Source organism: Doryrhamphus excisus, linkage group LG9 (assembly GCF_037039965.1).
Source record: "Doryrhamphus excisus strain RoL-2023G ecotype Guam linkage group LG9, RoL_Dexc_Guam_v1.1, whole genome shotgun sequence".
NCBI classification, from domain to species: domain Eukaryota; kingdom Metazoa; phylum Chordata; class Actinopteri; order Syngnathiformes; family Syngnathidae; genus Doryrhamphus; species Doryrhamphus excisus.
The window spans coordinates 7,241,786-7,265,944 of record NC_136365.1 but is presented as its reverse complement, the minus strand read 5'-3'; the positions used below and the strand labels follow the sequence as shown (position 1 = coordinate 7,265,944).

Sequence of the window (24,159 nt, the reverse complement as noted above, 5' to 3'; positions counted from 1 at the left end):
GTGGAATTGAACCGTAGTACCCTAGCTGTGAGGTCTGCGCGCTAACCACTAGACCGCCGTGACACCCCGCATTTTAAAATATTAAAGCTAAATATTAAAAATACAGCATAGCACTAGTGATTGCAACATAGTATTGCTGTGTTGCACACAACAGGTGGTATAAAAGACTGACCTGTTGAGGTAGACCCGTTTCTCTGTGAACTGTCCCTGGCCATGGGTGGGGTCTTCATAGGGTTCGTTCTGAACCACTTCCACACCTTCCCCTCGATCACTCTGCTCATGGCTATGTTTGCTGATCATGTACAGCTGCCCAATGCGGTACTGGAAGACACAAACGAAAATAGGATACAAACTTTAAAACATGTAATAGTGTGTTTGGTCTAAAACAGCTGGAATAGCAGGCACGTGTGTTTTTGTGTTTCATGGAAAAAAGCTGGCAGTCTGCCACACAGCAAAATAAACTGCTGGAGTTAAACTCATGGGCAGCCATGGACTTGCAGAACAACAGTAACCACAGCGAAGCGACTACAGCAACAACGTAATAGAATCTGGTCCAGGTCCTCTGCAGCTTAGTAGTGTTTTTTCAATGTAGCCCTCTGCAGCAAACATTCTTTAAGAGGGAGGGGGACTCACGTCCAAGTCCAAGTCCAGCACAGTGCTCTAAAACAGCAGGGGCTGGAGGCCTCGTGACGGAAATATTTCCATAGCCGCTCTCTTTCTGACCTTTACCTGTCAAGCAGGGAAAAAAACACACAATCCCCAAAAATACATTTCAATAGCACCCTGCTGATGTTGCATGGTAATTATAAGGCAAGGCTGTCATTTATTCACATATTCTGGCAAAAAATCAATAAAACAAATATATTCGTTTTATATTAAATATCTTTAGATGAGGTCAGACCCAAAACCAAACAGACACTTATGCTACCTTGTGATGGCGATTTTGTTATTAACTCCATGATGTAAATACAATGTCCTATAATTTTGAGATGTCTCAAATATTCTGCTTTTAGGATAGAGTGCAGTTCAGTATCATCATCTTTAATAACACAGAATCTTTGATGCAGCTTTTTTTCGCTGGATCCCATTAGACTGATCAGATCTCACTGCACTGTGCAGTCATTAGAGTGGAGTTGCAGTGACAGCTTATATTTTGGATCACCTTGGAGTTGCATTCAGGAGCGGCTGCTGTGTCAGGTGTCGTTAAAGCAAAGGTCTTGTTGGCTGTGCGGCTGATGTGATCCAAATCTGTTTGAACAGTTCCCAAACCTGACATCCGATGAAATGAAGTCAGGCAAGTGCAGCAGAGAAGCGAAGGGCGCAAGGTTATAAATTTCATCAGTCATCACCCTACAGAGCGTGTATTTCCTAAGGAATGATGAGCTTTCACAGTCCATTGAATACTCCGGCTCTGAGAACACCATGTAACTCAACATGTTAACTGAAGTAGTTGAGTAGTTTAGCGGAACTTACAAAGTCACCAAAGGTTGTAAAATAAAAACGTAGAGTTCAACCAAAATACAGGTTTATGATAGCACAGGTTTATCCAACTTCCTGCAGTATAAAAGCAACTTTGACAAAAGGAAAGGTGATGTGAGCGACATTATTTGTGTTTTATGTGACTGGCAAGATTTAAATTGTACTTTATTTACAATGCAAAGCTCTATTCAAACAGTGTGCTCGTCGTCTTTTGGAACTCCGAACGTACCGCATTGCTTTTTATTTTACTGTGGTTAGTTAAATCTAAGTCTGTAGACCAAAGGCTAGGCGGATAACTGCCACCACAGAGAGACAGTAGAGCCAGGCAAAATTGTAAACAAAGATGGCAGAAAAATCAAACTACGATGAGATTCAAACATGAGCCATCACAATAGCTTAGACTGTGCCAAGCTGTTGTCAATTTTAGTCCACATTTTAAGGACTATTTTTAATTCTCACTGTAATAAGGGAGAAATTGTGTCCCTTGTCAACTCAATTCAGGACGCATAAGTGGATTAAAAATGTACTCGCAATGTCTCATGTGACCATTTAGTTGCAGTCTGGAGCCCTGAGCTAATGGAATATTAGAAAATGCTTGATCAAGTGTCAAATAGCCAGCAACAAAAAACAACCCTTTACTTCTTGATGCATCTGATGTCATTTTATCGTAAATAGGCATAATATATCAAGGCTCGGCGTCTTCATGAAGTGTTTAAACTAGTATGGAAACTCCTGCTTCAAATGTGTGATGAGGTTGGTCATATTAAACTTACTTGGTTCTGTACCACCAAAGGAATCCTGTGCATAACAAGAAGAGAAATACTGCTGCGAGATAGACTTAGAATGTATCAGAGTGCCAATATCCAGGATAAAAAGCCTGTCACTATTTTGCTCATTGATTAGAGAGTTGGTGGTGCCTCATAAGTCACTGCAAATCAAATTGCAATTCCCTAATGAAAGATTCAGAAGCACAAGAAAGAAATGAATATAATAAGAAGCGCTACAGTTACAACAAACCCCCATTCAGTTTCAAAATGTCAAAACTTTCCATAGTTCATCATTTAAAAAAAGAAAGAAATAGAATATGCAATGAAAGTTGAATAATGTGGAGTGCAACTGCACCTTTTTGATTGATGCATTCTAGATACCATACAAATACACCCGTTACAGGATGTTACCAGTATAAGGATGATTTGTTATATGCAATTAGTTGCATGGCCAGTAAGCGGTTAGTTAGCGTTATTTAGAATGCAGTTCTTATAAATCTGTTCTAGAAGCTCAGATCTCCCCCAAATTTACATTGTTTCAGTGATACGTCCATCTGATAAAAATAAATATAATTCTGCTTGGAAATTGAGATTTCCTTCAAATTCTGTATACTCTGTCTCTGTCTCAGTTATGTGCTAAATCATTAAGGCTAACTTACTTCATGAATACACACTTGCAGCACGGCCAATTTTCATCATTATTTTTTTCACCTCTCCTCTACAGAAACAATCATTCACATGCGCTCCATTAATAAAGCGTCATCACTTACACGAAGCCGCCAAAGCAACGATGGTGTTTCTAAAAACGGCTGTGAGAAGAGTGACCCTGCCACCTGCGAGCGACTGTGACGAATGCAGATGCTCTCTCTTCACCTTATTCACGCCACATTAAAAAATCGAGCAAGTGAAGGACACTGACACAGAGGACAAACTGAGGATGAGGATAGAGGGCATATTTGGTTGAAATAGAGCGGTAGAATAAAAATAGCACGGCATCACCCCAATTCCATGTCCATTTTATAAAGAGAACAGCAGCAGGTGTCATCTAAAAATTACATTTATGAAGGCCAAAGCGATTATTCTAAACTATTATGCTATGTTTCAATGCAAGATCACACAACAGCTTTGCAAAACTGATTGAACATCATTTTCAGCCACAAATAAGGGCAATCACTTGAGAGAGTGATGTAGTAATGAAGTACTATTGGGGAGTTCTTATCGGGAATGTCCACAGAACAATCATTGTGGTACACAGTGCAGGCAATACAAGGAGTTGAGTGCTGTCCTCGTCTTGATTTGATTTGACTGATTATGAACCACTCTTGATTTGTAATTGTCCATTAATCAATGGAGTCAGTTATTATCATTATACCAAATGCATAGATTTACACTGCATAAGACCTCCAGACAGCCTTCCCCATTTGCTAAAAAGCAACATAATGCAGTTATTGGGACGAATGGCAAAACCAAATCGAGGAGAGGACAGCATGCGAGTGAGCAGGGTGAAGCATGGCAATTACATTTTTAGATATAACATATATAGCAGCATCTCTCAACTGGTGGGTCGGGACCCAAAAATGGGCTGCAGACCCATTCTGGGACAGTGAGTACAAAATTATATTCAGATATTTCATGCAGTTGTCTCATACCCTAAAGCCGATTTGAATTTTAAAACAATTATTAATAATAAAAAATAACTAAAAATGAATAATATGTTGAAAATATAGTAATCCCTTTTATAAACAATATATTTTTGTAGTTAGAGCATACGAAAACTCTTTAGGAAGTTCTAAATATAGTCTTTAACATAATTACAGCCATCTGAACATGAAATAACACCCATATCGTCACCTACTGTTCTAAATTGTTCAAGTCCTATCTGGAGGACAGAAAGTACTTCATTGGAATTGTTAACTGTGTCTCAGACCAAAGAGCTATGTCCTGTGGGGTTCCCCAGGGGTCAATCCTGAGGCCGCCATTGTTCAATCTGCTCCCTTTAGGCCAGCTAATACGCAGCTGCAATGTGTCCTACCACAACTATGCAGACCACACTCAGATATAGCAGGTGAACGTGGTAGTGCAAATATTAAAATCAACATCTAAATGTAATAGATGAAATTGCTTAATGGTTTTAATTGATGGGTAGTTGGTGCCATGATTGTTATTAAAAGGTCCCAGTCTGATCAGACTTACTGAATTGACCAACAGCAGTCTTTCCCCCCAAAAAGCGTACTAGCATCTTCAGAATGAGTGGAGTCAGTTGGCCCCGACTCTATCCAAATAGTTCATGCTTCAGTACATTTTCAATCAACTCATTTCCATCTCAATTCATTTTCAGCAATATTTCTTAGTAATGCCAGTAGCTTTGCTTGCTCCAGCCTGGGAGAATGCACTGAAGTGCATTAAAGCCTTGTACACATCTTCAGTCATCAACAGAAAGCTGTTTCCTGAATCACATCTTAAGAGGGCTTACAAGTGTCAGTGAACCAGAAAAGCTGGCCGTCGTAGTTGGCTGAGGAACATGCAAATAGCAGTTGGGTGTGTTAAGATAAGTATATCAATCAATATATGGTGTATCTGGCGCTCTAATGCTACAGCCCCATTACCTAAAAAGCCATCCAGACAGCCATCAAACAGGTTTGTAGACCACTATGTTAGGAGAGCTTTCTTCAGTGCTCCAATTGTTGGACTCAGTTCTTCTTAAAGAGACACCACACTTTTTTTTATGTTGCCTATCATCAACAATCCTTTTTTGTACATTCTAAAACGATAAAAATAGACAAAAACAGACACCCAACTTAGCAATTTTGTCGCTACATCTGGCAACATTCCAACCCCTGTCATATTAATGTGAACCATAGAATAAACACAGCATAATCTGTTATTCGCTGTTCAATTGTGCAAATTTTAAAATGTTCTCAATAGCCAATGTGTGATGGAATAAAATATTAGCTAGTTAACATATTAGTTAGATAAAATATGAGTTTTCATTTTGATGAAATGAGCCCTGTCTATGCTTTTGACATTGTGGAGACAGTTTGGGGAAGCCCATTTTATGGCCAAGCACATAAAGGAAGGTTAATAAAGGTATGCTTGGATAAATGAAAGAATTACTTCAACCATTCAAAAAAAAAAAATTCTCCCAACAAACACCCACCAAAACCCCTTTAAAATTCATTCCCATTCCGTCTGCTTAAATCCATATACAAGCATGTATCTACATTCATCAAATATCTGAGGATATTTCTCCTTGACAAATGTGACAAAGACTTAAATGACTTGCGTATGGATGAGGGTATAATTAACCTACGCTTACACAGCACAGCCAGCACACCTTCCCATTTGAATGTCAATGTGAAGCAATAACCACACTAACAGCTTTGCTAATCACCGCACTCCAGTTGTAGAGGGCCACACTGGTGCACTCTGGGATGGCAGCCCAACGGAGAGACCATTTTGCCCTTAAACTACGACTGTCAGACTGAAACACATTGGGAGGGGGCGAAAAAGACCCCTCCCACACACCACCACCACCACCACCAAAGCGCATGTGATTTTAATTGCTCACTTTTCATGAAGTAGAAGCAAAATAACAGCCATGACAGCAACAGTGTAAAAATAATACTTGGCTCACGCTTTGAATAAATGAGCTCAGTGTGCTTTCCTTGGTTACCGTGTGTGGGCGGCCTGTATGCGCATGGTGTGGTTTTAGTCACATGTTTAGAACCTTCAGAAGTGGGAGCCAACAGTGGTACTATTCCTTCATAAAAAGGAAGGAGACAAAGATTGAAACAAATAACCTAACCATGTTTTACCATCATGAACGCCTGTGCAGTTGATGCATGTAGAAGGGTAGTCACTACGCTTCAACTTAAGCCCTGTCCGTATGGGAACTTTTTATTTTTGGCGGCTTGAAGTCATGTCTACATTGTGCCGGATCCGTGAATAGTTACATCCATACGGGAACGCATCACTGGAGTGATGACGGTACCATGTGACAAACCAAACTGTAGAAGAATAAAGTGCTCAGCACACGGCAAAAACCTGAGTCCTTTGTCTGGACAGTTGATGAAGTGGAATTACTTCTGCAGGGAGAAAGTCCTGTCAGTCGAAGTAGTACCATTTATCATTTGTAGATGACCATAATGATCCTACAAAGTATCTTTCAATTATTATTGACACTATGCAAAAAGATGAGTTCAAATTAAACTACAATTTAAATTGCTTTAAATGTATAATCAAAAATGAATAAAATGTTGAAATGTAAACTACAGGGATAGACGGTCTTGCTTAAGGCATTAGATGTGCATTAGAGGCTCTTGTGAGATGTGAATAATGCAAGCCTCCACTCAAGTAGGAGTTACAAAATAAAGCTATAAAACATTGACATTTGCATCAAAACCAGTCAGTTATATCACTTAACCTTTCATAGGGCACTCATTGAAAGACTTGGAAATGTTAACATCCCCTTCTAAGAGAAATGATGGCCTTGTCAGTGAGTCAGGACTCACGTGTCTTAAACAATAAAAGGGCTATCTCCACGCAGATGAGTGGGGCTTACATCTGTAAATTATTTTAAGTCTGAAATTGACATGGATTGATCAGAAGTTCCTATTATTTCGCTAAATGTGTTCTGTGTAAGTGTGTGATTCCCAATATCAGGGAGAACATGCAAAGTCCACACAGAGATGCCGGAATGGGGAATCGAACCCGGGTCTACTAGCTGTGTGGACTGCACCGTGCAGCCTCTGTAGAAAGTCATGGTGTATAATAAATGTTTCTGCAATATTACATATATTAGTGATGTGTGCGAAATCGAAAAGCCACACTCACAGTGGCCTCACCTTAGGTTGTCTTTCCCGTATTTGATCAGGAAATCTGCAAATTCCTCCACCCTCGGCCATCTCTGTGTGGAGTTTGCATGTTCTCCCCGTGCATGCGTGGGTTTTCTCCCACATTCCTCCGACATTACAAAAACATGCTAGGCTAATTGGCGACTCCAAATTGTCCATAGGTATGAATGTGAGTGTGAATGGTTGTTTGTCTATATGTGCCCTGTGATTGGCTGGCGACCAGTCCAGGGTGTACCCCGCCTCTTGCCCGAAGATAGCTGGGATAGGCTCCAGCACCACCCTGCGACCCTCGTGAGGATAAGCGGTAGAAAATGAATGAACCTTCAAATTCCACAATTCTAACTGAAGAAAATGTTAAAAATAACTTCAATCACACAGATTCATTTATTCAACACATATTAATATTTACTTTATTAATATTTTTTATCTGGCTCTGCCTCACCTGTCTTCCCCGACCGATCACTGGTTGCATCCCAAAATAACATCCACTTCACTTCAATTATTTAACTCATCATGACCATTTTCGATAAAATCCATGTAAAATTGGACTGTTATAATAAAGGTTAGCTTACATACAGGACAGAGCTTTGTCATTAATCACACGTAAACGATCACATACAGAGATGGACCCCATCACTTTGCACTTTCATTACATATTCCTGCTCCTCCTGCTATGTACACATTTAATCAACCGGGCGGCCGTGCATGGTGCGTTGGGCTGCTCCCACTAGATAAGATTATTCTTAGGCCAGCGAGTCAATAGGGGGACGAGCTGTGTAATTAGTGAGAGGGGACATGACAGAAGGATTGAGTAGTAAGAAAGTGCAAACCAGCAAGCGATACCTTAAGTGATAAATAGTGATAAAACAGTCATTGGTATAAGCCTATCTAGACAAACTGAGCAACATCAACCAAGTGTACACTCCAAGTGTCGAAGATTGGTCATAACAGAGGTGCTAAAACCCAGTTAGCTACTGATCCTGACATCAAGGTCGTAACAGCGTGTTGTGACTTGCACATAGCCCACACTAGCCCACACTGCTGCTGCATGTAGAGTTGTGTGAAAAGGTTCGGAACATACCATCACAGTGTGTGTAAAGGGGGTAACGAGTTTCCTTCATCTCTCTCTTCACACCTCTTCTATCATTTTCACAGTTGCACCTATCATTTCATTGACTGCATGCATTAAGGATTCACATTGTGCGCTTTCCAAGCAATTAATTCATGACCACGTTTACTGGAAAAGATGGATGTGCAAGACCTTCCTTCAGCAGAAACGTGAATAGAGTGTATAAATCGCAGCAACCTCCAGCTACTAGCACAGTGAGTTCAAATTGTGGTATGACAATGGAATAACTGTATTTCCAGTTGAAAGAACTGATAGGAGATGAAAACTCTCTGTCCTAATCAGCAGTTTCAACATGTTTTACATCAGGAGCATGTTGTTCAGCAGAAATGAACGCAACAAGCGCCAGCACATTTGTGAAGGTCAGAATCGATCCGAAATGTACATCAATCTGTCAACTGTTCCAGTAAGTAAATGGAAAGCCAGAAGCTCTCCAACTCTCCATTGAGATGATCACATTTTAATTGGAGTCGGACTGAAGGGGGGCAAACAAAGGCGACGCTGTGACAGGAAGTTGGCTCTGGCGGGGACGCATAATTATGAACGTGGAAATGGAAGTTAAGCAAAAAAATCTTTTATACACGACTTCCTGACAATCAATTTATGAAAAAAATAGATTTTTAGTTGCAAATAAATGCAGGGTAAAAGAGGAAATATATATGCATTTAAAGTTAAAATGTACTGCAGAGAATGCCTTTAAAGAAGGAAATGGGAGGATGACAGAACAAGGCAATTGCATGCAGGGGGAGGATGGATGAAAGAATGCAACGGCACGAATGGAAGAGAGAGACAAGAATGAAGAGATTAACTCTCCATTGAAGTGGTGCAGTCCTAACAAGCTTACAGCATTGTGCAAATTTGCACAAAAACACCCAAAATACAGAAATAACTTCCTTGTACAAGTCCACACTCATTCAATATGCATCCAATAATAAACGTATTGTTGCTAACCAAGACTGCCTGGTATGTACATATTTTTTTTTTCTGTCCGCTGATGCAAGAATAAAATCAAAGATGCTGTTTATAAACCAGACCGGGAATGAAAATCGACATTATCACATTTACATTTCAATGTTTTTACAATGAAACCAGCATTATTCATACGATTTTGACTTGTGTATATCAATAAAATTTGGCTCAATTGATTAGCCTTGATTTAATCACCAACTCCGTGTCTGCATAGGCAATATTATAACATAGTAACAGCGATTGGACTAGTCTTGATGCACTTCTCAACTGCATCTCTCCAGGTCACTGGTGTGGGTGAGTGAAAGGAAGAAAAGCTCTTACTTGCTTGGGGAGCTCTTTTGCACTGTTAAATATCATGTGTCGATGGGGTGGTGTCATTTTGGAAAAAAAATAGTCATGTAGGCATGTGTTCATTCACGATTTTTGGTGCGTAAACACTGGCTAATCATGTTGGTGAATGGCTTGGGTCTTATTGAGTAAACCTACCTCAAATAAAAAGGTCAGATTGAGTGAATGGAGCTTTGATGGGAATACCCACTGGGATTCTTTGTGCGTGTGGGTACTATTTATATCAAGACCAGGGGTGTCCAGAACAGACCAAGTCCCAAAGATCTACCACCTAGTATAAATATAAAATATATACTGTATATATTTACTAAAAAAATTGTATGTACTGTATGTATGACGCTTGTGAGGATAAGCGATCAAAAATGAATGAATGTATGTATGTACGTTATGCATATCACAGGTGCACACACTTGATGTCAAAATAAGCTAACTCTTTCTATATAACATACATAAAATCTAACTGGTAAATATTGACATACTATTGTAAATATTACTGATTATTATTTCACATTGCGCCGTTCATGAACAGCAAGCAGTGAACAACGTCACATCCTGTCTCGACCTCCTTGCACGTTCAGGTACACTCGTAATTTTCACTTTTAGTCACTTTTTTTTTCCATATCTATTCAGGCACCCCTATGATAACTGTTGTACTCCTAGTAGCTAGGATGTTGATGAACAGCAGTGTTGAACAATTGTCTCCGGAATTACAGCTACTTTTTAAATCCACAGTGAGATTCAGAGGGTAGTTTTGATTTACATATTTACCTCAAGGCAACAACAAAATGAAATCAGTTTCGGTTCTGTTTGTTTTTCTATTACCAATCATGGCCAAAAGAAATTTGTTATTGTTAGGTCGTCATGAAAGTCCAAAATAACTTGCTGTGTGCATCAAAAATCACCCACACATAGCTTTGTGACTTTCACAACCTCCGGAAAATCTGTTAAGGCAACTGTTAATTGCAACTTCCAACGAGGAAAAAAATATGTAACATCATCTCCTGTTTTTAAACCTTATTAATCAACAGAATATGATTGGTCTCACTATACTGATGTACCGGTACTCATTGATCTCACTGTATTGATGAACAGAGGCGGAGTTTTTTTCCATAATTACATGGAGATGGCCTAAGAGTTCTATAATTTGCCAACTGAATACATTTTCCCCATTAAAAATAATGTAAATCCAATTAATATATAAATCAATCCGGTTGCTGTATCATGTTGGTGACGGAGGGTCACACACTAACATGCAGGAAATGACTACTGTATACTCCTTACAGCCTTCACATGTGCATTAAGAAGCACACCAATACTATCATAAGGAATGAACAGTGTTACCACGACAATTACAACACAAGCATTATTCATAGAGATTGCTGTAGAGTCCAGAACACCAAATCAGGCAAGTGTGACGCCATTTGCAAAATGTGTTTGCACAAGAAAAGTACAAGTACTGTGCCTCAGTTATGATTTGATTATAATTAAAGATTTCTTTTATTAACAACTGCACCAGTAAACAAACACTTGTTGTCATACGAGTAAAACTATTATGATACATTACAAATGAGTTAAAAATTGAACAACACAGTAAATTATTTTCTATTAATAGGCTGACTCGTGTATAAATAGTCGAAAGCCTCAAGTGACGACTCAGTCTGATGTAAAAATATGATGAGAACAAAGCCAACTCCATTTTTCAGACCAAAGGATCTCTTTAAGCCTCTGTGATCGAATACAAAGCAGCGTTCTTTTGAGTGTCCCAACTATTGTTTTACTCTAAGTTTCAGGGTCTGAATCACACTACTGGTTGTTTGTCTATATGTGCCCTGTGATTGGCTGGCGACCAGTCCAGGGTGTACCCCGCCTCTCGCCCAAAGACAGCTGGGATAGGCTCCAGCACGCCCGCGATCCTAGTGAGGACAGAGAAAATGGACGGACAAAAAACATTTATTTCCTTTCCAAGAACAGATTTTTTTCATGAAACGTTAAAAAAACAAAACAAAACTAACCTCCTGGTTGGATTAGTGTAACGGATTAAAGAAGAAATCTTTACAAACACAAGTCTCTACTGGAACCAGAGGAAGAAATCCTATTTCACAAACAGACACCAGTATATCTTAAAGAGCTCTGAGAACCTTATCAACCAAGTAGAACACTGCGCTCTCAAAATTGACACTCACTTGCCACTCCTAGAATTTTTTGAAGTCGAATGGCAGGTAGAGCATTTACTTATCAGGCCCCTCTGTTATGCAGGCGGCGGTTTAAATGTAAACTCAAAACCTCAAATACGCTGATATGTATCAGAGACACTCCTCTATGTTCCTTGATCTTACATCAACTGCAGCTGCAGCTATTGAATATTTTAGTAATAGTATTCTACTAAACATGTTGTTGATGAATGAAGTATCAAAAATATAATTTTACTTGGTTAAAAAGCAATAATAAATTCACAAGAAAAAATAAAGCATTTGACTAAACAATGAACAATTTAATTCTATAGATAATCAAACATTTTATTCATTAAATTGACTTTGTGCATAGTGTAATTGGTGGTTATTTTTAAGGCCTTTAAATTAAATAGTATATTATATTAGAAAATTGGAATGGAGTAAAGAAAGAATGTCGTATCACCACTGCAAACCTCATGAGGATAAGCGGTAGAAAATGAATGAATGAATGAATGGGGGTAAGTGGAAGAAAATACAATAATAAGAATTAAACTTAGAATTAAGTTTAATTAGAATTAAACACCACCTTTACTAAAGTTTCTGGGTATATGGTATATTCTCACCTATTCCAACCTTTGAGCAACCAACAGTTTGAGACTCAACTGGAAGTAACACTGCCTGGGAAACAGTGCCTAGTAAATCAGCTGCGGGTAAAAAGCCAAAGGATGGAAAACACAAGAGCAGTTGAAGCATAGAAATCTGTTCATTTGGCATGCTACCAACACAGGAGGAAATCCAAGTTGGCCCTTTCTTTCCTTTTAAACACTGCAGAGCATTCAGACAAGCGAAGAATAGACTGGATTTCCAGGAAACCCTTAAATGGAGATGGCTATGGTGATGGCTGAAGGTCAAAGTGGAAGAACAGTGACGGAAAACTGTGGAGGCAATCTCTGCTACTCATACACAAGTATGATATACATACCATGAACCTGTCAGCAGGGTTGCAGTATGTCAGGAATGTTGAGTAACAAGATAATATGGTGTGGCTGCTTTTAGTTATGACTGGATTCATTGTTGCTATTACGCAAGTTAAATTTGGGGTGAACTTAAGGATGTTTTTCACATTTGTCATCTGATTCTCTGGTTCAAGTAAGTTGCAGAAAAATGATACAGGGTATTTTTTTGCATTTGGTCCTGGCGCACTAGCACTTACACTGGCGTCAACATTAGCCGGGAAGTTGGATTCTCGTGCATTCACGATTCAGCATTCGCAAAATTGAACATATTTTTAGTCCACAAAATAATTTTTACACTTTTAAATTGAGTTTCACATGCTCAGCAGTTCTTCAACACGCTCCAAAAGTGAAACTTACAACAATCCGGCCTCAAAACGGCCAACAAGGTGAACATTAATTAATATATGATCCTAATATATGATGCTTGTTACTGGGATTCCCTTCAGGGAAGCCCCGTACTACTGCGAGCCATTTGAGAGTGAGGTGGAGGCGACCCCACAACATACGAAAGAGTAGTTGTCTTACCAGCCCATGACTCTTATTGATTTGTTCCATCAAACGTCATCATCATTTATTCATGGTGGTTACCTACTGTATATATGTTATATATGTTATCATTTAGGATTCATGAGGGCTTAAACCTGGATTGTGCATGTATCAGAATCAGAAATGCCCTTCATTGTCATTTTACATATAGTAGAATGAATTTGCAGACAGAAAAATGAATCATTGAGCTTCCGTTATTTGTGAACAATGGCAGTTGAAATCGAATTGAATAATTCCATCAGACACTTCTACTGTGTTCCAAATAGGACTTTTAAATTCCAGCATCAATACACTTCCATACTATTGTGGGACCTCTGAGACTTACTTGCAATTTTTGAAAAAAATATAATATGGGTCGAAGCAAGCCAGTGCATTATGTCAACGATGACTGTGACATTCACATGCACGGCGGTCAAGTGATAGACCGGGCTGGCCCAAAGCAGTGTGACTAAAGTGCTAATGGGCTCTGTTAACGTACCGCTTGCAGGTAGATCAATAGAGCTTTCCTCAGTGTACATTTCAGTGACTCCCTGACTCGAGGCTTGTCTGTTAATGTATGGAAAGCCATGTATGTGTGTCTGTGTGTTTAGTATATGTGCGGAATTCTGTCTCCCAGGGCATGACGGAAAATAATGGAGAACCACAGATGTACGGAGTGCATATAGGCATACTTATTATATATTTACAATATATGTATTTATTATAACATTCTTGCAGAGCTTCTGGAAATGTGATTTTTTTTCTTGGTGTATCTATGATTTTCAATATGAGTCTGATTCTAGTCAATATGGATTAATTAGTTGGCCTTCAGTTGACCATGTTTTTGTTCAGTTGTCATGTTTTCATTGAGATAGTGTTTTTTTTTTTAGTCATCAATTGGGCCCTGCCATCACTATTACATGATTCATTTTACAATGAATCAAAACCCCAACAATTGTTTAAACTGAGAGTCAGACTGCATTAAAATGCTCTGCATTGGAAAAAAATATATATTAAAATTATTGTGGGTTTTGCGTAATCGGTAGTTGAGTCCATGTAATTGTAGAATTAATTCATTCATTTTCTACCGCTTATCCTCACCAGTCTCGGGGGTGCTGGAGCCTATCCCAGCTGTCTTCGGGCGAGAGGCGGGGTCCACCCTGGACTGATGGCCAGCCAATCACAAGGTACATATAGACAAACAACCATTCACACTCACATTCATACCTATGGACAATTTGGAGTCACCAATTAACCTAGCATGTTTTTGGAATGTGGGAGGAAACCGGGGACCCCGGACAAAACCCATGCATGCACGGGGAGAACTAATTGTATAATTATTAATTTAAAAGAAGAAGGAACAGTGGATATTAATAAACAGCTCATATGATCTAAAGATATGACAGATTGTAGCCACAGGCTTCCATCTGTGGTCCCTTGGCATGCTTATGTTACAAATCAGTAGCGGTATGGAGAAATACTCTAACAACCAAGCAGACTATGACTTACAGCAGCGCCATCACAAAAATATTAACACTGTGCAAAAGTGGCTAATAATTTAAAAATAGTGCATAGATGAATTGCGGCTCCATTGCAAAAGGTTCCTTAGTTATATCATTATACTGCTTGTATGTTTGTTTTGCATAGTGATTTGGCTTGAGCCCTTTATATTCCGGATGCCCTTCCTGACAAATACCGATGATGCTTACTAGTGGGGATTTGAACCCGGGGCGTCAGTCCTTGTAAATTAATTAAGTACTTTAATGGTTCAGCACTCAATGGCTGTAAGAAGCCTGTCATTATCATTCATTCATTCATTTTCTAAATTTAATTTATCCTCACAAGGGTCTCGGGTGAGAGGTACACCCTGGACTGGAATATATGTGCAAATTCCTTGCCCATTCATTTAATTATATGCAGTAAGAGGCAAGTAACGGCCCACTCAGCTGGTCCTTTGCACTGGCAAGTTTTAAGCTTTGCAGAGTAATTATACAGTATATTCTTCTATACTACTACAAGCATCGGTGCTCTACAACAAAGAATGCAAAACATCAGAACGTGATCATTTCTCACCCAGCAGAACAAGGCCATAAAATCTCAATGAGAGTTGCCGAGTCAGCAACATTATAAAACTGTCCCAAATATGTCATCTGAGCTGACGCCTACCATTTTCTGGTAAACCGCAAAGTCATAAAAGGACATACAGGTTAAATCTCTTATACACTAATTTCTAACAACCAAACAACACATCGTAGGTACTCACATCAACAAATATCAATGATTCACATCCTTCCAACCTTTCTTTGGGCAACAAAGCTGACTCATCAAGTTACTTCAAGGTAACAAGCTGCAGGCACATCTGTCTATTTCCCAAGGGGAAACAAAAAGGTGTTTCCATAATACGAGGAACCATTGATCCGAGGCCAAACACTTACTGTAACAACAATAGTAAAAGGAGGCTGAACAAACAGAGCATATGAACTGGAAAATGGTCACCTGCATGTGATAAATTGGCTTCTGAGTATGTTTTATTGTTCTCTGTTCAATCCAGATGAATCCTAAATTACCGTATTTTCCACACCATAAGGCTGTTCGCCATCTTTCATCCATCGCTCTCACGCTGCTTGCAACTTTACGTTGAACGCCTTGTTTACACCAATGTCCAGGGATTGGAGTTCTTTTGATAATCCTCCCGGAATCCAAATTAATTTGCTTCACTTGGTTTTTCTCAGTAGCAGAGAAGATGCAATGTTGTTTGCAGCACACCGGTAGTATCAATCAATCATCATTCTACATTTTTACACATATTGGAACTAAGTGCATCGGTTTATAAGGCGCAACGTTACTGCCCTGCTGTCAAAATGAAAAAATATGTAAACGTGTAACATTAAATGAAAAAGTGCTCGTCAAAATAAATTAAAATTAAAAAACTAATGATGTCCCCAAACTTTTGCACAGTACTGTAACTCTACAATAAACAAGATGATGACAAAAGCAGCACTGACGGTTGCGTTCAAAATGTGAAGAGATGTAATTCACTCCCGTTGTATTGCAACAAACAATGGCCAAAATGCCATTTGTGTTTGGATTAAAACAAAAAGAGCTGTTTACTATAAACAAAGAGTGCAACCCCGCCTCTTATTTAGCAGACACTTAAGATACACAATTAAGATAGTTTAGGTCAGTGACAGCATGAGTTTCTGTATATAGTGTTAGGGATAATTACTGTCACTGTTTAATTACTGTTCCTGATGTTGGGTATATTAATAATTGACCACATTCAAATCTCTGGGTTACATTAATTAAATGGTGAATTCCCATGACAGACTGCAGGACATTCAGACTTTCATTTTGTTGCTTGCTGCAGAGTTGCAGAGCTTGACCACGCACAAGTGAAATATGGCTGCATCTTTTAGTTGACTCAGAGCCAAAGCTCTTTAGACCTGCTGCCTAATGTTATTGCTGTGAACTTCCCAGCATTAATGCTTCTTACACAAACCTGACAAATCGAAGTAAAGATTTTGCTTGAGCGTGTTGCCCATGTCATTTTCCTCATCCATAAAAATAGTCAATTTCAGCACTCGTTTTTATCTGTCTTCTTCTCAGCAGACTCAAATCATTTTCCTCTGTCCAGCTTTCTTCTTTGATTTGAGCGCTGCAAGTTTCCCCTCTGGTGTGATGAGGCATCCAGAGAAGGAAGAGGGGGAAGGTAAACAAACAGAGCAACGGGAGAAACGTGACTTGAGGCCCTAGCATGAGGTTCAGCCTTTTGGATCGGTTCCCACTTCCGCTTGCGTCATTCATTCTGCAAACACGTGACAACTGTGCTTTTCACACAAACCCGTGACTTACTTCAGGCTGAGAAACAAACCAAGAACAGGGACAGCTTTAAAGTGAATACCAATCCTGTAACTGACCACATGGATGGAATCCAAGCATGCAAGCCTCATATTTCCTCATCTTTGAGCTTTTATGTCATCAGTTTTACCCCACCAGAAAAAGGTAGGATGTTAACCAACAACTGACCAGAGTGTTTTTTTTATCAGCCCTACACACAGAACATGCGCTGTGTGCAGTGTCTGAAATCCATAGGGTGCAAGGGGGCGCATTCTTGCCAAATGTGCAAAGGGTGTGCGTTGCTGTTGTGAGGCATAAAACAATTTAGCCAAGACTTCGTACGAGGTTTATTTCATCTGCAAAAGGACAAAGAAAATAAAAACATTTTACAATACTGTGTAATGGAACAAGGAAATGTGCGTGGATGAAATATCCCAATGTGTTCCTCCACTACAGTAAGTGTCTTCATTTTAGGTTGAACACTGGAAATATTTAAAGTTGTATTTTTTAAAAAGTGTTTGTCTTATTTCTAGTCAGCTGGTCTAAGTTGAGTGTTCATAAATTCACATTCATAAACATAATATTATATTATATGTAATCTAGTTTTAATCAAATGATTTTTCAGTGGAACACTCAATTACTAAAATATTAAACAGTTGCATCCCCAAACAAATTAGATAATGGTGTAAACCAATGCCAACATGGGGCATTTTACCACAGCATTCTTAATTTAGCCACATTTTCTCTAAAAAACAGAGCGGGGGTTGTGCCTTGGGTGCAATTCAATAACACGTTGCCTACTTGGTTAGCTTAGAGTTAGAGTTAGGTACATCCTTTATTGATCTAGAAGGAAATTCTGGTATCAAGTAGCAGCAAATACAAAGTACAGAATCCAAGAGAGGGAGAGACGTGGGATGAAAGTGATACACATACACACACACAGGCACAGACAAAGGAATGTCTATAAAAAAGAAGTGTGTGTGGGAGGTGATCAGATGGCTGTTACCACCAAACTAACAATATATTTTTGGTTTAAAAAAAAGCAGCAAACTGCATGGAGAAAAAATGTATATGTGCAAGCATTGATCGATGATTTACTTTAGTGACGCCACATGGGGCTGAAAACTAAAACTAACACTCTAGATCACCAAGAATACAATGTTATAGATAAAACATTTCTGCATGTGTGCCATGTAATGTGGAAGACATACTTCTTAAAATAAATGATCAATGTAAAATGTAAGCTATTCGCAAGTCTGACGTGCAAGGAAAATCAGATTACAATTGAGTACATCACATAATCAGTTCACCAGGAAAAGAAAGGAAAAGAAAGTAATTACAGGTAGACGTGAATGGAGGAATTTCAAAGAATCCCTATGGTACAGGTTTATTTAATTAGAATAGTTGAAGAAGCGGCTCCATTTCACATCTGCCCCGTTTACTTTGTACACACGTATATGATTCAAGCCCATCTTTGAAATGAACAAAACAGGATCAAGATCAGAAATATTTGGTTTCCTTTCCCCATCGCTATATACTGTTGTTATGGAAACACGTACAAAACCAAAGCATAAAGAGTGAATGCTGAATGATGTCATCTTTTCATGGTACAAACCCGAAATACCATCTGTTTAACATCACAAGACTTTGAAATCCAAAATTACCCAACGCTTTTACCCGAATTACCCTTTGTATTGAGTTGTGGACTCCTGTAGAGCAGCTACACATGATAACCCGCACAGAAAGCTTTCCGAATCTTCCAGAATCTGCACCTATTCCAGCTGTGTTTCCTTGGTTTTCCAAAGCAGTCTGTTTTTATTTATATATTTATATATTTATATATTTATATATTTATATATTTATATATTTATATATTTATATATTTATATATTTATATATTTATATATTTATATATTTATATATTTATATATTTATTCCTCCCACATTCCAAAAAACATGCTAGGTTAATTGGTGACTCCAAATTGTCCAGGTATGAATGTGAGTGTGAATGGTTGTTTGTCTATATGTGCCCTGTGATTGGCTGGCAACCAGTCCAGGGTGTACCACGGTTCTCGCCTAAAGACAGCTGGAATAGGCTCCAGCACCCCCACGACCCTCATGAGGATAAGTGGTAGAAAACGAATAGAAATTATTTTTCATTCATATTTTTTCACATTTTCATATATATCATATATATATCATATATCATATATTTCATTTATATATTTATGCTAATTTGCTCGTATTATGAATGCTATATTGGATAGTATTAGTGTAAAGCCATTTAAAGTTGCCATTACAATACATTGGTTTTGGGATAGGCTCCAGCATACCCGTGACCGTAATGAAGATAAGCGGCATGGAAAACGGTTGGATAGACACACAAAATAGCAATCAATCATTGCACTCACCATTCCTAAGTAAGGTAGAGAATATTTCCTGAACAATAGCAAGAATCCACCTCTGATTTGCACACAGAAACACACATTCTGCCAGCACACACTAAGAATGACAGCATCCACCTGCGAAGTTATTAGAATAAGACAGCAGGTGAAGGTGGTGTTCTATCACATAAAATCTTTTGTGCAGACAGAACAGAGGGAATTGAAAATAAGTATATTTTCCAGGCTTACGAAACACAGCTGCCCACTGCTAACTGAAAAAAGTGTGAGCCCACTGGGGAGCCGAGACAGACCGGCTCCATCTGATACTAGTGGCGCATCACTGTACAAGTACCCTCAAAGGGATGTCACAGAAGCGTTTTGATGTGATGAATTGTATTGTACTATGGTAAAAAAAAAACTGAAAAGCAACAAATAATACGTGCCTGTCCGCATACTTTTATTATGCAATGACTATTTATTCAGCAGGATGGAGGAGGTAGCTGAAGTCAAAGGTGAACTAAATGAATGTTGAGTAGTGGTTTTAAACCTTATTTACACATGCTGGCCGAGGCAGAAAGGGTCGAAGTTCATATCACTGGGCGCATGTTCCCTGTCAGCGCTTTGTTACATTGTGCTCATTTCTCTGCTAAATTCCGCTGTGCATAACCCATCAACCGACAATCCACTGATTAATAATAAGGCCGTCCAACAAAAACAGCACTAATTCGGTCTCATGCAGGAATTTAGCACTGGAAACATTGATGGATTCAAATGTGACAGTTATTACCACTGGTTGGTCAATTAAAAATCCTAATACGAAGGCATACTTCTTTCAGAATGATTTTAACTTATACATTTTTTCAGTCAAATGCATACACATCCCACCCTCGGGCATCTCTGTGTGGAGTTTGCATGTTTACCCGTGCATGCGTGGGTTTTCTCCGGGTACTCCGGTTTCCTCATTCCAAAAACATGCTAGGTTAATTGGTGACTCCAAATTGTCCATAGGTATGAATGTGAGTGTGAATGGTTGTTTGTCTATATGTGCCCTGTGATTGGCTGACGACCAGTCCAGGGTGTACACCGCCTCTCGACCGAAGACAGCTGGGATAGGTTCCAGCACCCCCCGCGACCCTCGTGAGGAAAAGCGGTAGAAAAAGAATTAATGAATGAATGCATAAACATCATGAGAGGTCAAACCATGCAAGGGTGAATGTAAACACTCGTCTATTTACATGAATGTGTCAAAGACACATGGCCTGCATCACTTCTGATTGGTGTAAAAGCTAGAGGGAAGGTAAGACTCCATCAACCACTTAATCATTTGACAGTTATCCTAGGGAGGGTCTTACACTATAATCACTATAGTGCAATAATCCACTCTATATCGGATAATATGGAGGACGGATGGCGGTGGTTACCACAGAAACGGGAGTTGATAATGAAGTGTGTCGGCATATACCTATCTATAGCTTGTATAATGCGTGTGTGTGTGTGCATTTTAGAATGGAGCATTACACCTGTGTGTGGGCGACAAGCGTATAGCCACAGGACAGCACATTGGCTCCAGAGTGAAAGCATCCTCACTTGCCCAGCTCAAAACGGGTTAATCTATTAATGTATATAAAATAGTATATAAAAATAGCTTAACTGGAATTAATTAGGTCTTTTTTCCAACTTTTTCCCCGGAAAGCAGGTCTTGAAAAAGGGTCTTAATTCCCCGTCATATCATAAACATCAATTTGTAGATGTCATATGTAGGGGTGTCACAAGATCTTGTGACAATATGCGCACGATATGGCACGCGCCATGCTGTGCTATTAATAAAATGTGTGAGTCCATCTGTATTTTTTCATTAGAAAACCTCCTTCCTTGTTAGCATCCTATTAGCTAGCGAACAAAATGCCAACCATCTATGATGTCATCAGCGCTTGAGTAAATTTTTTAACACAAATTAGCTCTTATAGGAAAAAGTGATTTGGTTGGTGTCCATTTTAGAATTAATTCATGATGCTAACTAAGGTTCCACTGAATTTGCAAGTGTTGATTAATCACGATTGATTAATCTGTAAACTGTAATTAATCCGATTACAAATTGTAGTCATTTGACAGCCCTACTTATTATACTTATTTCCTACTTATTTCCTCTGCGATTGCCAGTGGCCGTGAGGTATGGCAATTCGCCAGTATCATCATTTGAGAAGTAGTGTCTAAGGAGATTGGCGACAATAAGCTGGAGAGAGAAACTGAGCTAAAACTCTGGAATTTATTGAGAGAAGTCATGCAACATAAGATGGGTTACAAAGATTGTGTACTTTGTAGCAGCAGGGAAAAACTTGTGTATTCAGTAAACAGTGTAAACAGTGTATTCGAAAAACTGAAGACACCAAAGGCAAATAACAAACTGGAAGGAAGAGTGTAGTGACATAACAATTTTTAGAAGCAAAGAGAGCAGCCGACAACGCAGAGGAAGATGGAAACTTTGGTGGTCAACCATTGCATCACGTCACAGTGTGTAATAAGGAAGCTGCGTCCAACCCCTGCTTCAGATGAAATATAATGAGGCAGTAGGAGCATGATAACCAAAAAGGTCATGAACTAAGAGATTAATAAATGCAAATTTAAAAGGTAACACTTGGGACAAGATATAACCTCAGTTGAGACAAACACATTTGTAGAGAAAAGATGCCCATCAATGCGTTATTGGACCTATCTCAGATGACTGAGTGTCTGGCAGGGTTATTCAACATCCTTTAATATTAGTATTTTTGTACCACTTGACTACAAACTAACAGTAAATAGTAAGCAGTGAATATAGTGTACAGGACTTTGGGACTTTCACAACCAACCAGGTAAGTGCTTCTTAAACTATTTCCATGCATTCATCACTTGATGCACAACAAAGAAAAACAGATGAAGGCACTTGTCGATACTTTTGTCAAGTGCAACAAATGAACAACTGTAATGTCAAGTACCGCTAACAGGCTGTTTCAGAAAACACCATTAAAGCCCCTCATCAGCTCTTCAAGCCTTGTGCACGTCAGTGTGACACACTTGATATAAATAGGCCAGTTTCCAAATGTAATGAAAATTTAAATGCATGCCTCCGCCAAGGCACTCCTTTAGACGTATTCCTGTGAATATGCTCAGTCATCCAGGTCACTGTATTCTTGGGGTATTGAGATGATCGCAACTGGGCTCTTCAGGTTGTTTTTTTTTTAGAAGAGTCCCACCGGTGTCCCACCCACCGATAAAGCTTGCACGGATAAGAGGCAAAATGTCATCAAAGGCAACCCGAACAGTCCAATTGCTATCGATTCAACCCCTTTGACAGCATTAATCTGGCATTAAAATACGAGTTCAAATCAGTTGGTTGTTCAATCCCATGAAAAATACATCCATCCATCTTCTGTTGCTTATCGCGGCGGCAGCAGCTTAAGCAGTGCAGCCCAGACTTCCCTCCCCCCGGCTACTTCATCCAGCTTCTCCTGGTGATCCTGAGGCATTCCCAGATCAGTTGAGACATAGTCTCGCCAACATGTCCCCGGTGATCCCCAAGGCTTCCTATCGGTTGGATGTGCCCTGACCACCTCCCGAAGGAGGCATCCGGGAGGCATCCTGAACAGATGTCATCTCTGATGCTGATGACAGTGCTGATGACAGTGCTTCTCACCTTATCTCTAAGGGGGAACCCAACCTGCTTGAGCTTGTCCTTTGACCTTGAGGGTAGGATTTAGCATTTTGGCTCAGCTTCCTCTTCACCACAACACATCACTGCATATGCCACACCAATCTGCCTGTCGATCTCACGTTCCAGCCGTCTCCCACTCATGAACAAGATGCCGCGGCACTTAAATGACCTGAACATGGCACTCCACTGTTTTCCGGCCACAAACCGTGGACTTGTGCTGAATCTCATCCCATCCACTTCACTGCGAACCGATCCAGTGAGAGTTGAAGGTCACAGCCCGATGCAGCAGACAGGACCACATAAACACAAATAGCACAGACCCAATCCTGTGGCCACCAAACCAGAAAGAACCCCTCAACATCCTGACTGTGCCTACAAATGCCATTTATAAAAGAAATGAACAGAATCTGTGACAAGGGGCAGTCTTGGCGGAGTCCAACCCTCACTGGAAAAAAGTCAGATTTATTGCCGACAAAGTCTGACATCGGTCATACAGAGAACAAACGGCCTGAATTGGGTGGCCAGGTACCCCATATTCCCAGAGTACTCCCCACAAAATTCCCAGAGAAACACAGTCGAATGCCTTCTTCAAGTCCAAAAAACACATGTAGACTGGTTGGCACATACTCCCTTAAACCCCCATGGATCCATATTAAAAAGTTCCATATTAAAAATCAAGCAAACAGTCAATCAAGCAAATATGGTAAAATGCCCATCCCTAACCACCATCTGAACAGTAATGTTAGCATGGATGCTGGTTCTTACACAAACTAATAGTTTGCTGTCATGCTGTTCTACAAATATTTCATACCACTAAACCAAAAAGTAGGGGTTCTCGTGTAACCATGGCAATGGAAAGGACACACTGCTCGTCATTAAAAACCAGTGTGCCATTCAAAACGATTTGGACCGCAATGAAAAAAAAAACATTCCCCTATTCTACCATTGGAGGGGTGAATACTGCTTTGCAGATTTGGGTGTGTAAACATGCAT

At 39.5% G+C, this 24,159-nt stretch overlaps 1 protein-coding gene across 1 annotated transcript in view; it reads right to left on the bottom strand.

Annotated features, from left to right (window-relative positions):
• LOC131128012 (cytoplasmic phosphatidylinositol transfer protein 1-like) overlaps positions 1-24,159 on the bottom strand; it is a 43,910-nt gene that overhangs the window by 12,373 nt on the left and 7,378 nt on the right. The window contains exon 2 of the mRNA XM_058070482.2: positions 173-321. Coding sequence (XP_057926465.2) covers positions 173-321 — 149 coding nt within the window. The remainder of the gene's footprint in view (positions 1-172; positions 322-24,159) is intronic.